The sequence below is a fragment of the Ornithorhynchus anatinus genome, chromosome X3 (genome assembly GCF_004115215.2).
Source record: "Ornithorhynchus anatinus isolate Pmale09 chromosome X3, mOrnAna1.pri.v4, whole genome shotgun sequence".
Taxonomy (NCBI): Eukaryota; Metazoa; Chordata; class Mammalia; order Monotremata; family Ornithorhynchidae; genus Ornithorhynchus; species Ornithorhynchus anatinus.
In genome coordinates this window covers 2123470-2136036 of record NC_041751.1, presented here as the reverse complement: position 1 = coordinate 2136036, position 12567 = coordinate 2123470, and the positions used below count along the sequence as shown (strand labels likewise).

The following is a 12567-nucleotide window of genomic DNA, read 5'->3' as shown; positions in this document are numbered from 1 at the left end:
TTCACACTTTAGATGGTGAGCTCGTGGTGGGCAGGGAACGCGGGCAGTGCCAGGCGCTGTACTAAGCACTGGGGGGGATTCAGGTTTATCAGGTTGGACACAGTCCACGTCTCACATGGGGCCCACAGTCTTATTCTCCATTTTACAGATGAGGTAAGTGAGGCACAGAAATGCCTCACACAGCCGACAAGGGGCGGAGCCGGGATTAGAACCCAGGTCCTTCTGACTCCTTGACCCGTGCTCTATCCACTAGCCACGCCGCTTTTCAGCACGCTGTCTCCTACAGCACGTGCTAACAAAGCCTGCATTAACCCGCCAGCCGACACTACCGCAGAGGGCCCGGGTTCTCAGAGACAGCCTTCCTTTCCAGGATTACGTTCTGCGGCGTCTGCTGTCAAAGGTACGTGACGGCCAACATCTCCGAGCAGTCCGCCACGACGGTGCGCTACACCATGAAGATGCTCGCCAGCGGCGCCGAGACCATCATTTTCATGTTCCTGGGCATTTCGGCCGTCAATCCGGACATCTGGACTTGGAACACAGCATTCATCCTCCTCACTTTGGTCTTCATTTCCGTGTACAGAGTCATCGGTGAGGAAAACGGTGCTCCCTGGTTATGGCGGGGGGGGGGGTGGATTTTTCGGCAGGCCCAGAGAGTGACGAGGATGCTCCGTCCTGAATCTCCTCAGGTTCACGTTGGTGGAAAAATGGGCGACCTTAGCCCTCTGGGGACCGTTGGCTCCGCGCGAGGGTGCCGTCTCCTACTGACCGGGCAGCGTATCCAGGTGGACTGGGAGGGGGAATTCTCGTGGCTCTTGCCACGTAGGTTCGGAAGGAATTTGGCGATAGGAAAGGAGCTGGAGCCCATGGGCGGGTGATCTCCCCCTGTTTGGTTTAGGTGCCTTTGCTTTGGCCCTCTGCCCTCCTGACAAACACCGACTCGTGGGAAAAGCCCCAGAGCTAGTCTCCTGTTCTCTGGGGCCCCCAGGCAATGGCGAACCTGGTGGGAAGGGGGAGAGATGGCAGTGTATCCAGCCAAAGTTGATCCCCTGGGATTTTCCATGTGGTTTTTTTCTGGGGCAGCCATACTGCAGGGGGAATTCCTGAGAAACAAACTTTCATTTTTAAATCCCTTTCCATGTACCTCTCTCCCTCCTCCCTTCCATCTCTATCTGTCCTCCTATCCCCCTCTCTCTCAACTCCCCAATTCTCCTCCTCCCTGTCCTTATTCCAATTCAATCTTGCTGCTGCTTGCTTGCTGCTGCTGCTGCAGTCTTGCTGGGCAGATTGCTAAAACCTCACAAAAAGAGCTCCTAAACTGGACCGTGAAAAACAGACCCTCTCCTGCACTTGACTAAATCTGTCGCAGCAGCCGGTGGGGAGAAGCGGGGAGGAGAACAGGTCCATTAGAGCTTGAGGTCCAAATCCGGAGAGACGCCTGAAGCCACGAGCCTTCTGAGACTCGTTCAGGAGGGAAGACGATGGAAGGGATTTCCGGGGCAAAATCGGCTCGTCCCCTAACACCCGCTCCCACTCCGGCGTGGAGTCCTGGGCCCAAGGGCTCGCCGTAAGCTAATTTTCTGCTTGACTTCCAGCTTGGGATCCGATGAGGTAAGCCTCTACAGGGTTACAGCTCAGGTTCACCTGTATAAATGGCAATCATTGCCAGGGACCGCTGAGGCACAAAAGCATCAAGCGTCCACACCTCTGCACACGTCCTAAACTCTGACGATCATAGTGGGTCTGGATGCTTGCGCAAGGGAAACTAGCTCCCCAGAGGATGGATCAAGGGGAGATACGACTCATTTCTTTGGACAACCCCTGCCCCTTGGGTCGATTTCAGAGGAAAACTAATCCTGAATGATTTAGCCCTTGAGCTCCTGTTTCGGTGGATTGCAAAATCCAACAGCCTCTCTGGAGCACTGAGGTAAATTAAATCTGCGTTCATACTCAGCCCTTACACATATAGATCCGATTATGGGTACAATTATTTGCTCCGCTCTTTCCTCCTGACGCTATCTATGAGATCCTCGCTCATTCTTCCACGATTTGGAAGTCATTTAATAATAATAATGTTGGTATTTGTTAAGCGCTTACTATGTGCCGAGCACTGTTCTAAGCGCTGGGGTAGACACAGGGTGATCAGGTTGTCCCACGTGGGGCTTACAGTCTTAGTCCTCATTTTACAGCTGAGGTAACTGAGGCACAGAGAAGTTAAGTGACTTGCCCACAGTCACACAGCTGACAAGGGGCAGAGCTGGGTTTCGAACTCATGACTCAGACATTTATGTCTGCCTGTCTACCTCATTCTACTGAAAGCTCCCCGAGGGCAGGGGATGAGTCTCCCGAGGGTTCCCCACATACAGTAGGAGCTCAATAAATGCCACCGATCGACCGATTGAAGGTACCCCCTCACTGTGCCCGAATGTCACGGGGGGGGTAGGTCCCTATAGTTGTGGGATTGCGAGGTCAGACAAGCGGCGGAGCTGGGATTAGAACCCAGGTCCTTCTGACTCCCAGGACTGGGCTCTATCCACCAGGCCACGTTGCTTCCCAGGCAGATCGGAGAGGGACAAGGTAGACCTGGGGTCTTCAAGGGAAGCAGTGAGGCAGGTGACTTCCTCCTCCTCCTCCTCATTTAATGGGTCACCGTCACAATCCTCACCGTGTGGAAAACACTGCACTGAGCCCTGGAGAGAAGTCCATTACCAAGTCAGTGGACTTTATGATGAATGAGTTATTTAAATTATTTAATTTGAATTTTAAATTACTGATTTATTAATGTCCGTCCCCACCCCCTAGAATGCGAGGGGACGTGTCTGCTAATTATGCTACACTGTGCTCTCCCGAGAGGTTAGCACAGTGCCCTGCACATAGTAAGCATTTAATAAATGCCAGAGATCGAGCGATTGCTTAAAATAAGTTGGTCGGTCCCTGAAGATCTCAATCTAGGGGTTAGAAGACACCTAGTGAGGGGCACCTCAAGAGAAGAGGCTAAATTATAACAATTCAAAAGTAACGATGGGAATTCAGGGGTCTAGTTCCGGCCTGTCACTGACCTGCTGTGTGACTTTGGGCGAATCACTTAACTTCTCTCTGCCTCAGTCAGGGGTAAAATGGGGATAAGACACTTCCTCTCCCTCCCTCTTGGACTGTGAACGCTGTGAGGGATGAGGACTGTAGCCAATGTGATCACCTGGAATCCTCCTCAACGCTCAGCACGGGGCCGTGTTGAGCGCCTAATCGATACCAAACCTTTACCGATAATAATAACGGTATCTCTTCAGTGCAGTAGAAGGGAGTAGGAAGAGGAAACCGAGGAACAGAGAACTTGAGCGACAGACGAGAGGCAGAGCCGGGATTAAAAATCAGGTTTTTCTGACTCCCAAGCCCACGCGCTTTCCACTAGGCCTCTCTCCTTCCCATCTTTCTGGAATTGCGATTTTCTGCTCGCACAGCTTCTGGTTAATCCCCATTTTACAGAAGAGGAAACTGTGGCACAGAGAAGCTGAGTCACACACGCCCAAGGTCACACCGCAGACAGATGGCGGAGCTGGGATTAGAACCCAGGCCCGCTGCTTCCCTTCCTCCCTCTTTCCTCTCCCGGATGCTCACGTCTCATTTTTGCCCTCTTCCTCCCCGCCGGCCCCAGGACTCATCGGTCAGAGCAAATATCTGCCGCCGAGCCGCGGGCTCGCAGGCCGACCCGGGGGGATCCGTGTGGCTGGGGGGTGGCTGACTGTCTCGTGTCCGTTTCGGCAGGGGTCGTTTTACAGACCTGGATCCTGAACAGGTACCGGATGGTCCAGCTGGAGATCATAGACCAGGTGGTCATGTCCTACGGCGGGCTGCGGGGGGCCGTGGCCTTCGCCCTCGTGGCTCTCTTGGACGAGAAGAAGGTGAAGGAGAAGAATCTCTTCGTGAGCACCACCATCATCGTCGTGTTCTTCACCGTCATCTTCCAGGTGAGCGGTTACCGCCTCGGCCTAAATTCGGTAAGCGGAGCTGCTTCTGCTTATCGTGGCGGGGGTGCTTACTCTGGGCCCGGCGTCGAGGAAAGTGCTACGGAATCAGATCGGGGGCAGGCCCTGTCCCCTCTGAGGCGGGAGAAGGTGGGTGGAGGGCGGGTGCTCTATCCCCGTTTGACAGATGCGGAAACTGAGGCCCAGGCAAGCGGAAGCGACTTGCCCAGGGTCACCCAGGGGAACCCGTTGGATAAGGCCGCGATGCGCTAGAAGCCTAATTGGGCCTGGTAATTTTAGGAACACGGAGCTCCTTTTGTAGGTTTTCATGCGGCACCCCGAGGGACCCGACCCAATTTGTCCTGAACTCAAAAATTCTCTCCCCTTCAACCTGCAGTTGATTAACAGGGCCCAGGTTAATGTTCCATCGGGCACCGCGGGCCGGCAGCCGGGGCCTCTCGGACGGATCAAATGGCCAAGACCAGGCCTGGTTGGAGCCCAGGAATCCCAACGGTGGTCTTCCCCGGGGCTCCCCCCTTCCTTCCTAGCAAGGGCAGAGAGGTTGAACTTGCAGCAGGAGTGTTCTGTGGCCCCGGATCCGCTGCCGTTCCTCGGCACCCTGTGCCGGGCGACGGGGGGGGGGGGGGAAGGGTCTGCAATCTTGCTTCAATCCACCTGGGTGTTGGCAGTGGAAACACATTTCCCTCCGCTCTGGGGTAGCTGTCAAATACCCTGATGTTTGCCAAAATAAGCGGTGTGGCCTAGTGGAAAGAGCGAATGCTCCTCCACCTCCAGCACTTTCCTCTCGTGGCCTAGTGGATAGAGCGCGGGCCTAGGAATCGGGGGACCTGGGTTCTATTTGTATGCCGTGTGACCTTGAGCAAGTCACTTCACTTCTCTGCCTTCCCCTCTGGGCCCTAGACTCCTGCCTGTGCCCTTGGGTGACCCAGGTGGATGAGCCAGGCTCAATGAGGGGAGAACAATTAGTCCACAGGGGCCTTGGGTTGCTATAGCTCCTTGAGGGGTGCGGGGGTCAAGACATTTTGGTCTGGTCTTGGCCAAACGGGATAATTGCTCTCTTTGTTAAACATACGACCTCTTTCAGACCATTTGCAGGGCAGTAGAAGGGCAATTAGCTCAGATAGGTAAGCTAGACCAAGCCCGATCTGTCCCTTTATAATAATGTTGGCATTATTATAGCTCTGACAAGTGGCAGAGCTGGGATTCGAACTCATGACCTCTGACTCCCAAGCCCGGGCTCCTTCCACTGAGCCACGCTGCTTCTCTATTTACCCACTCATGGCTCAATAAGGCACAATCGTCATGATGGACTGGCATGAAAACAGATAAACTTGGGATTTGCTAAAATTAATGTGCCCTGGCATCTGAAGTGGGCTTTTTGCCCAATTCAGGAGACCCCTGACTCTTCTGGCTCCTTGAGCCGTGGGGGATGACAACACCAGGGTGTCGGTGAAAAAGCCACCCGCACCCAAAAGAACCACCGTTGGCCTTTGTCATTTTAATTTATTTATATCAATGTCTCTTTCCCCCTCTAGACTGTAAAGACAAGTGGGGGGAGGGAACGTGTCTGCATATGGTTCTACTAAGCACTTGGTATGGTGCTCTGCACACAGTAAGCGCTCAATAAATACGATCGAATGAATGAATGTACGAATGATTCCCCAAATCCCCACACCCGGTAAATAATCCCCCAGTTGACCGCTCAAGAGAGGAGAGAAGCAGCGTGGCTCAGTGGAAAGAGCATGGGCTTTGGAGTCAGAGGTCATGAGTTCGAATCCCAGCTCTGCCACTTGTCAGCTGTGTGACTGTGGGCAAGTCACTTAACTTCTCTGGGCCTCAGTTACCTCATCTGTAAAATGGGGATTAAGATTGTGAGCCCCATGTGGGACAACCTGATTCCCCCGTGTCTCCCCCAGCGCTTAGAACAGTGCTCTGCACATAGTAAGCGCTTAACAAATACCAACATTATTATTATTAAGCAGGAAAAGAGGGGGAAAAACCCATAATCTGCTTCAGGAACCACCAGAGAGGGTCGGTGCTCCGCAGCATACGCTCCGGAGCCCAGTCCAAATCAGATGTGACCAGCCCGGGATTCCCCAAGCCTGGCATTTGCCCAGCAGGGACTCACCTGCCCCTGGAGGAGTCCTCCTGGGCAGTCAGTCCACTGGCACAGTGGGTAGAGCACGGGCCTGGGAGTCAGAAGGTCATAAGTTCGAATCCCGCCTCTGCCACTTGTCTCTGTGTGGCTTTAGGCAAGTCAGTTCACTTCTGTGTCTCAGTTACCTCATCTGTAAAATGGGGGACAGAGGCTCTGTCCAACCCCATTTGCTCGTATCCGCCCCAGCGCTTAGTACAGAGTCTGGGACGTAGTAAGCGATTAACAAATGCCATTATTACGATTATTATTATATCCCATGCTAAGCACTCGAATGAATGAATATCCATATCCAAAGTCCTTGGGCCACGCACCTCATTTCAGGCTAATGTCTGGACGACGTTTAGGGTGTGCTACTGACCCGGCCTGGTCCAAGACCCTTATGGCCAGTTTTCCGGAAGCTCGGGGCCAGAAATCCTATTGATTTCAGTCAGATGTATGACTGATCAGCCATAGGAGAGCTGCCTCCATACAGCGTGGCTTAGAGGAAAGAGCCTGGGCTTGGGAGTCAGAGGTCGTGGGGTTCTAATCCCTCCTCCGCCACATATCTGCCGGGCGACTTCGGGCAAGTCGCTTCACTTCTCTGGGCCTCAGTTACCTCCTCTGGAAAATGGGGATGAAGACTGTGGGCCCCACGTGGGACGACCCGATTACCTTGTATCTACCTTTACCCCAGCGCTTAGAACAGTACTTGGCACCTAGTAAGCGCTTAACAAATACCAGCATCATGATTGTTATTATTATACCTGATAAACCCCCACCCTTTGTACACAATGGAAGTGGTGGACATCATCCTTGCCACCTAGAAGGGTTCTAGAGAAGGCCCCGCAATGCCTTGGTTCTTACCTCCTGCTCAGTTGGTTCACTGAATTCTGTTCTGGAACCAAGACTTAAACCGCATAAACCCCCTGAGTCTTCTTCGGGGGGTGTCGGTGCCGTCGGCCAGCCCCAGAGCTGATTCTCCTGGTTCTGGCCGCGATTTCTCACTCTTCTGCTTCTGCTCTGCTTCCGCAGGGTCTGACCATCAAGCCCCTGGTGCAGTGGCTAAAGGTGAAGCGCAGTGAGCATCGGGAGCCCAAGCTCAACGAGAAGCTCCACGGCAGGGTAGGTTCCGGGGTACAAGGCGGGCCGGCCTGGCACTGCACCATGCCTGCCCGTGGCGAACAGGGCACGGGGGTTGCTAACGGCTTGGCTTCACGTCCTCCTTCCCCGCCCCTCCCACTCAATCCCCTTCCCCCTCCTACCTCACCTCACTTCCCTAGTTGGATCCAGCCAGCACACTTCGCTCCTCTGACGCTCACCTTCTCACTCCCCTTCGATCTCGTCTGTCTCGCTGCCGACATCTTGGCCACGTCCTGCCTCTGGCCTGGAATGCCCTCCCTCCTCATCTGACAGACGATCATGCCCATCCCCCTTCAAAACCTTATTGAAAGCACACCTCCAAGAGTCCTTCCCTGACAGCCTTCCTTTCCTCTTCCACCTCAGTGTTGCCCTGATAAGCTCCATTTTTCATCCTCCCTCCCAGCCCCACTTATGTCTTGATCTGTAATTTATCTGCGTTGATGTCTGTCCCCCCCCCCGGCCCCAGACTCTAGTAAGCTCGTTGTGGGCAGGGAATGTGTTTGTTATACTCTCCCAAGGACTTAATAAAGTGCCTGCATATAGTAAGTGCTCAGTAAACAATACTTGGCTAAGTTCTTTCATCTACTAAGTCCTGCAAGTCTTTGTATGATCTGAGGTTTCTAGGAACTGGCCTCTTTAGCTTTCCCCCCAGTGTCCCAAGTCCAGGACATATCCAGGTCACCAAATGATGAAAACAAGGTCCCGAGCCCTTCTTCTTCAGCCCCACTTCACCCTCTTCCTCAGGCAGGCCCCAAGGGGAGCCGGTGTTTTCTTCCACCCCGTAAAGAAATCCCGCAGAAGGACTGTCGCCACCAAGGATAGAGAAAAGTCGGGGCCCTAGGGCAGAGGGGCTAGATAGCTATTTTGCCGGATGACAGGCGGGGATGGGAGACCTCTTCTCGGGACGGCCTTCTCTCCAAGCACAGTCTTCCAGGCCCTTGGCGATCTTACCTAGACGGGCCAAAGAGTTCCCTCAATAATCACTCGAGTCTCGGCTTCATTCAGCCCTCAGTTGCGTTGTTTAGCCCCAGCCTCCAGAAGCGCAGGGTCCCAGAGGGTCGACCAGGTCGGAAATCCCCTCGGCAGCCTTCTTGACCCTCCGGGAGGTGAAGGGGGATACGGTTGTGAACTCGAAGCTTGAAAAATCAACCTCTTCTGGTCAGTGTTAACCAAAATACCTTCATTTTGAAAGGCTTTTGATCACATTCTTTCTGCCATCGAAGATATATCCGGACAGATTGGACATCATTACCTGAGAGACAAGTAAGTGCCTCGGACTGCATTTCACTGAGCTGGAGAAGAGGGGAAAGATGAAAATGCTTCCCTGTCGCCCGCCCTGATGGCTGGCTGCTTCTCTGTCAGAATTCCAGAAAAATAGATAATAATAATAATGTTTACTTTTTATGGTATCTGTTAAGCGCTTACTATGTGCCAAGTACTGTTCCAAGCGCTGGGGTAGATACAAGGTAATCAGGTTGTCTCACGTGGAGCTCACAGTCTTAATCCCCATTTTACAGGTGAGGTCACTGAGGCAAAGAGAAGTGGCTTACCTAAGGTCACACAGCAGACCTTCAGTGGCAGATTCGGGATTAGAACTCACATCCTCTGTCATCCAAGCCCACTAAGCCAGGTTCCCCCAGCCCCCGACCAGAAACTTTCCTACCCAGTAGGAAGTTTTCCCTCATGTTGGACATAGTCCACGACCCACACGGGGCGCACCTTCTTACAGATGAGGTCACTGAGGGCCAGAGAAGTGAAGTGACTTACCCAAGGTCACACAGTGAGCAAGTGGCAGAGCCGGGACTAGAACCCAGGTCCTTCAGACTCCCAGGCCCATGCCTTCTCCACTAAACCCCGCTGCTTCTCAAATATGTCGAACAAGAGTGAAGCGACATCTCGTCACCAACTTAGCAACCCCCAGCTTTTGAGGGCCCGGAAGTCCTACTACCTAGGCAGGGTGGGGTCGGGGGGAGAGGGACGAGGAAGCAGGAGAGAGGAATCGATCGGCCAGGATCGAGCTGACATTGGGTAGGAACACCAGGTGGGTGGTGGGGATTTCTGCTGCCCAGTGCCTCCGTTTCCACCCCTAGGTGGTCCAACTTCGACCGGAAGGTCCTGAGCAAAGTCCTGATGAGAAGGTCGGCTCAGAAATCGCGAGACCAGATCCTGAATGTTTTCCACGAGCTCAATCTGAAGGACGCGATTAGTTATGTGGCAGAGGTACTTCCTGTCATCCTTCCCTATGGTTCATAGAAAGACAACAATAATAATAATTTGTGTTACTCGTTTTAAGCGCTCACCGTGTGCCAGGCACTGCTCTGAGCACTGGGATGGGTACAAGCAAATCGGGTTGGACACAGTCCCTGTCTCACTTGGGCTCCCAATTTCAATCCCCGTGTTACGGATGAGGGAACCGAAGCCCAGAGAAGTGAAGTGACTCGCCTAAGGTCACAGAGGAGACAAGTGGCGGAGCTGGGATTAGAACCCGCGACCTCCTGACTCCCAGATCCGTGCTCTAACCATCATGCCACATGTAGCCGACAGGCACATCAGGGAAGCTCATCAGCTGGGACGACCATCCCCTTAGGACGTCCCTTTCGAGGGCTTTGACCCCGGTTTGGGGGCCACCATTAGCCCAAGTCACCAGGGCTTCAAGCCCCAGATTCTTGACTGGCAGGGTGACCCCCAAGCAGGGGAGATGGACTATCTCCACTGATTCCAGGGTGGGCCGGGTCACATTCTGCCGTCCTCTCCGGGGCGATTAATGTGTAGCGAGCTTCGTTTCCCCCTAGGGAGAACGCAGAGGGTCCCTGGCCTTCATCCGCTCTCCCAGCACGGACAACATGGTCAACGTGGACTTCAGCTCCCGTCGCCCATCCTCCGTAGAAGCCTCCGTCTCGTACTTGCTGTAAGTGTTGGGGGCCGGTAGCCTTTCACCGCGCCGCCTTGTCGGGGAGGGGAAGAGTCTCCGAGAACTTCTTTGCGAGCGGGACTTGAGGCTTGCGGGAACTAACCCGCGTTCGGGGCCCCCAGTGGGCCTCCGGACCCTCTTGTCCCCGTCTCGGGCTACACTGGCCTCAGACGATGCCCTCCTGACAGGATGGCAGCAGCTACCGGTGGGCCCCGGTGGCCGGCTTTACCCCGTGGCCCTCGTCCTAACGCCCCCTGCTCAGTCTTTGCGGCGGGGAGCAATGAGGAATGGGGGCAAGGGACATTTCGGGGCAGGGAGGGGGAAAAGAGGAAGGGGCGAAGAGGCACGACCACCCTGTGATGCAACCGGCCAATCGGGATGCCATCCGGACCCCCGCGGTGGCCGAGAGATGGGTCAAGTGGTTTGCCTACGGGTTACGAGTGGCATCGACTGAGCGCCTACCGTGTGCCGAGCTCCGTATTAAGCGCTTGAGAGTGTACAGCAGAGTACACTGATACGATCCCTGCCCACAACGAAATTACAAATTAGAATGATTCCTTTCCTAATCGATCGAGCAATCCCCTCGATCCAGCCATCTGTGGTCTTTTCCGAGCACCTACTGACGGTCTGAGATTCCAACGGTAATAAGAGCTTACGACGCCTTCCCCGTTCCTATGAGCCTAAAGTTTTCCCTAAAACCACAGTGACCCTGTTCTTCGACTTGGCATTCCAGGAGAGAGAACGTCAGCACCGTCTGTTTGGACATGCAGGCCTTGGAGCAGAGGAGGCGTAGTTTGCGAGACACAGAGGACATGGTCACTCACCACACCCTCCAGCAGTATCTCTACAAACCCAGGCAAGAGGTGAGAGAGAGAGAGGAGCCCGCAAACGGAACAGGGGAGGGAGTGACTGCCATTCATCACATCCGCCCCGGGAAATGGGGATCGGTTGGAATCGCGCCTCACGTTTTTGCAGATGTGGAAACTGAGACCCAGAGGGAGAGAGCCCGCCGTGGGTCATTTGCACACCCCGCGGCCGGGCGCAGAGGGACAGGGCTGAAGGGAGAGGGACGGACTGGACCCTCTAGGGAATGTGTCTCTTATACTGTCCTCCCCCGAGCGCTTAGCACGGTGCTCCGCACACAGTAAGCGCTCAGCAAATACGATTGGCTGGCCGAGAATTTGCCTGAGGCCCGGTTGAGGTGGTTCAGGTCCAGCCGCGGCCCACCCCGGGGGCGGAGAAACTGGGAGAAGGGTCCAAACGGAGGTGAAGGAAGGGAAGCTAGACCGGGAGGTGGGATTTGGTGCGGAGGCGAGGTGGGAGTTGGCCCAGGTAACGCTGCAGTCCCGGAGTGACCGTTTACTACGTAGCAATATGTACTAAGTAGCACCGTTTAGCTGCTGCTTTACTCTCCTCTACTGTCCTTTTCCTCCTGCAGTACAAACACCTGTACAGTCGGCACGAGTTAACGCCAGAAGAAGATCAGAAACAAGACAAAGAGATTTTCCACAGAACGATGAGGAAGCGGTTAGAGTCCTTTAAGTCTACAAAACTTGGAATAAACCAGACCAAGAAGACAGCCAAACTCTACAAGAGGGATCGAGGTCAGAAGAGGGTAAGTGCTGAGTTCAAGGTGAACTTTAGGAAGGGGGGCAGGTAGCAGGGCATCTGATGGGAATCTGTAGCCCTGGAGTCTGTGTCCTGGTATCTAGTCTTCCCGTCCCACCGATCTCAACTCATTCTTTAAATTTTTTTTTTTAAACAGCGGAACAGTAACATACCCAATGGAAAAATACCAACTGATACCTCAGCGCATGATTTTGCTTTCAAGGAGAAAGGTAACTTCTGTGAAATAATATTTTGTCCCAGGAACGCTAAAAGAAATCACGGGATTGCCTTGTGGGTGACTGGGTTGCTAAGACTTTCTTGACCCCCTTTGGCCATCAAAAAGAACACAAGTGGAGTTCATTTAAATGAAGATGACCTTTTCCTCTACAAATTCTGCAAGGTGTTCCCAACTGAAATGATTTTTTGGAGCAGAGGACCCCTGCTTCCAACTTGCAACAACCCCTTTTTGCTGCAAAGGGCCTCCTGATTTCACTTCCACCATTCCTTTCCTCGTCATGGCCCTACACCTTACTGCCTCCGAGTAGAAAGCAAAAGCATAAATGACCCCATGAGAATTACTAGAGTGTTTAATCCACCCAATCAACCGATGATATTCAATCGGAGGTCTCCTGTGTGCGGAACGCTGTTCTAAAAGATTGGGAGATACAAAAGGCCCCATGCCTGTTCCCAGAATTTAGTAAGAGACATAGACATTTCAATAAATTTCAAGGAGGGAGGGGGGGGACTGGGATACTTTCCTTACTAAGCACCGGGATAATAGAATTACA

At 53.6% G+C, this 12567-nt stretch overlaps 1 protein-coding gene across 4 annotated transcripts in view; it reads left to right on the top strand.

Annotated features, from left to right (window-relative positions):
- The window catches only part of SLC9A3 (solute carrier family 9 member A3), a 63162-nt gene that overhangs the window by 37134 nt on the left and 13461 nt on the right, over positions 1-12567 (top strand). For all 4 annotated transcript variants that reach the window (XM_029053841.1, XM_029053842.1, XM_029053844.1 and 1 more), the window contains exons 6-14: positions 371-591; positions 3763-3965; positions 7153-7242; positions 8453-8523; positions 9351-9480; positions 10053-10168; positions 10905-11034; positions 11610-11786; positions 11937-12009. In XM_029053841.1, coding sequence (XP_028909674.1) covers positions 371-591; positions 3763-3965; positions 7153-7242; positions 8453-8523; positions 9351-9480; positions 10053-10168; positions 10905-11034; positions 11610-11786; positions 11937-12009 — 1211 coding nt within the window. The remainder of the gene's footprint in view (positions 1-370; positions 592-3762; positions 3966-7152; positions 7243-8452; positions 8524-9350; positions 9481-10052; positions 10169-10904; positions 11035-11609; positions 11787-11936; positions 12010-12567) is intronic.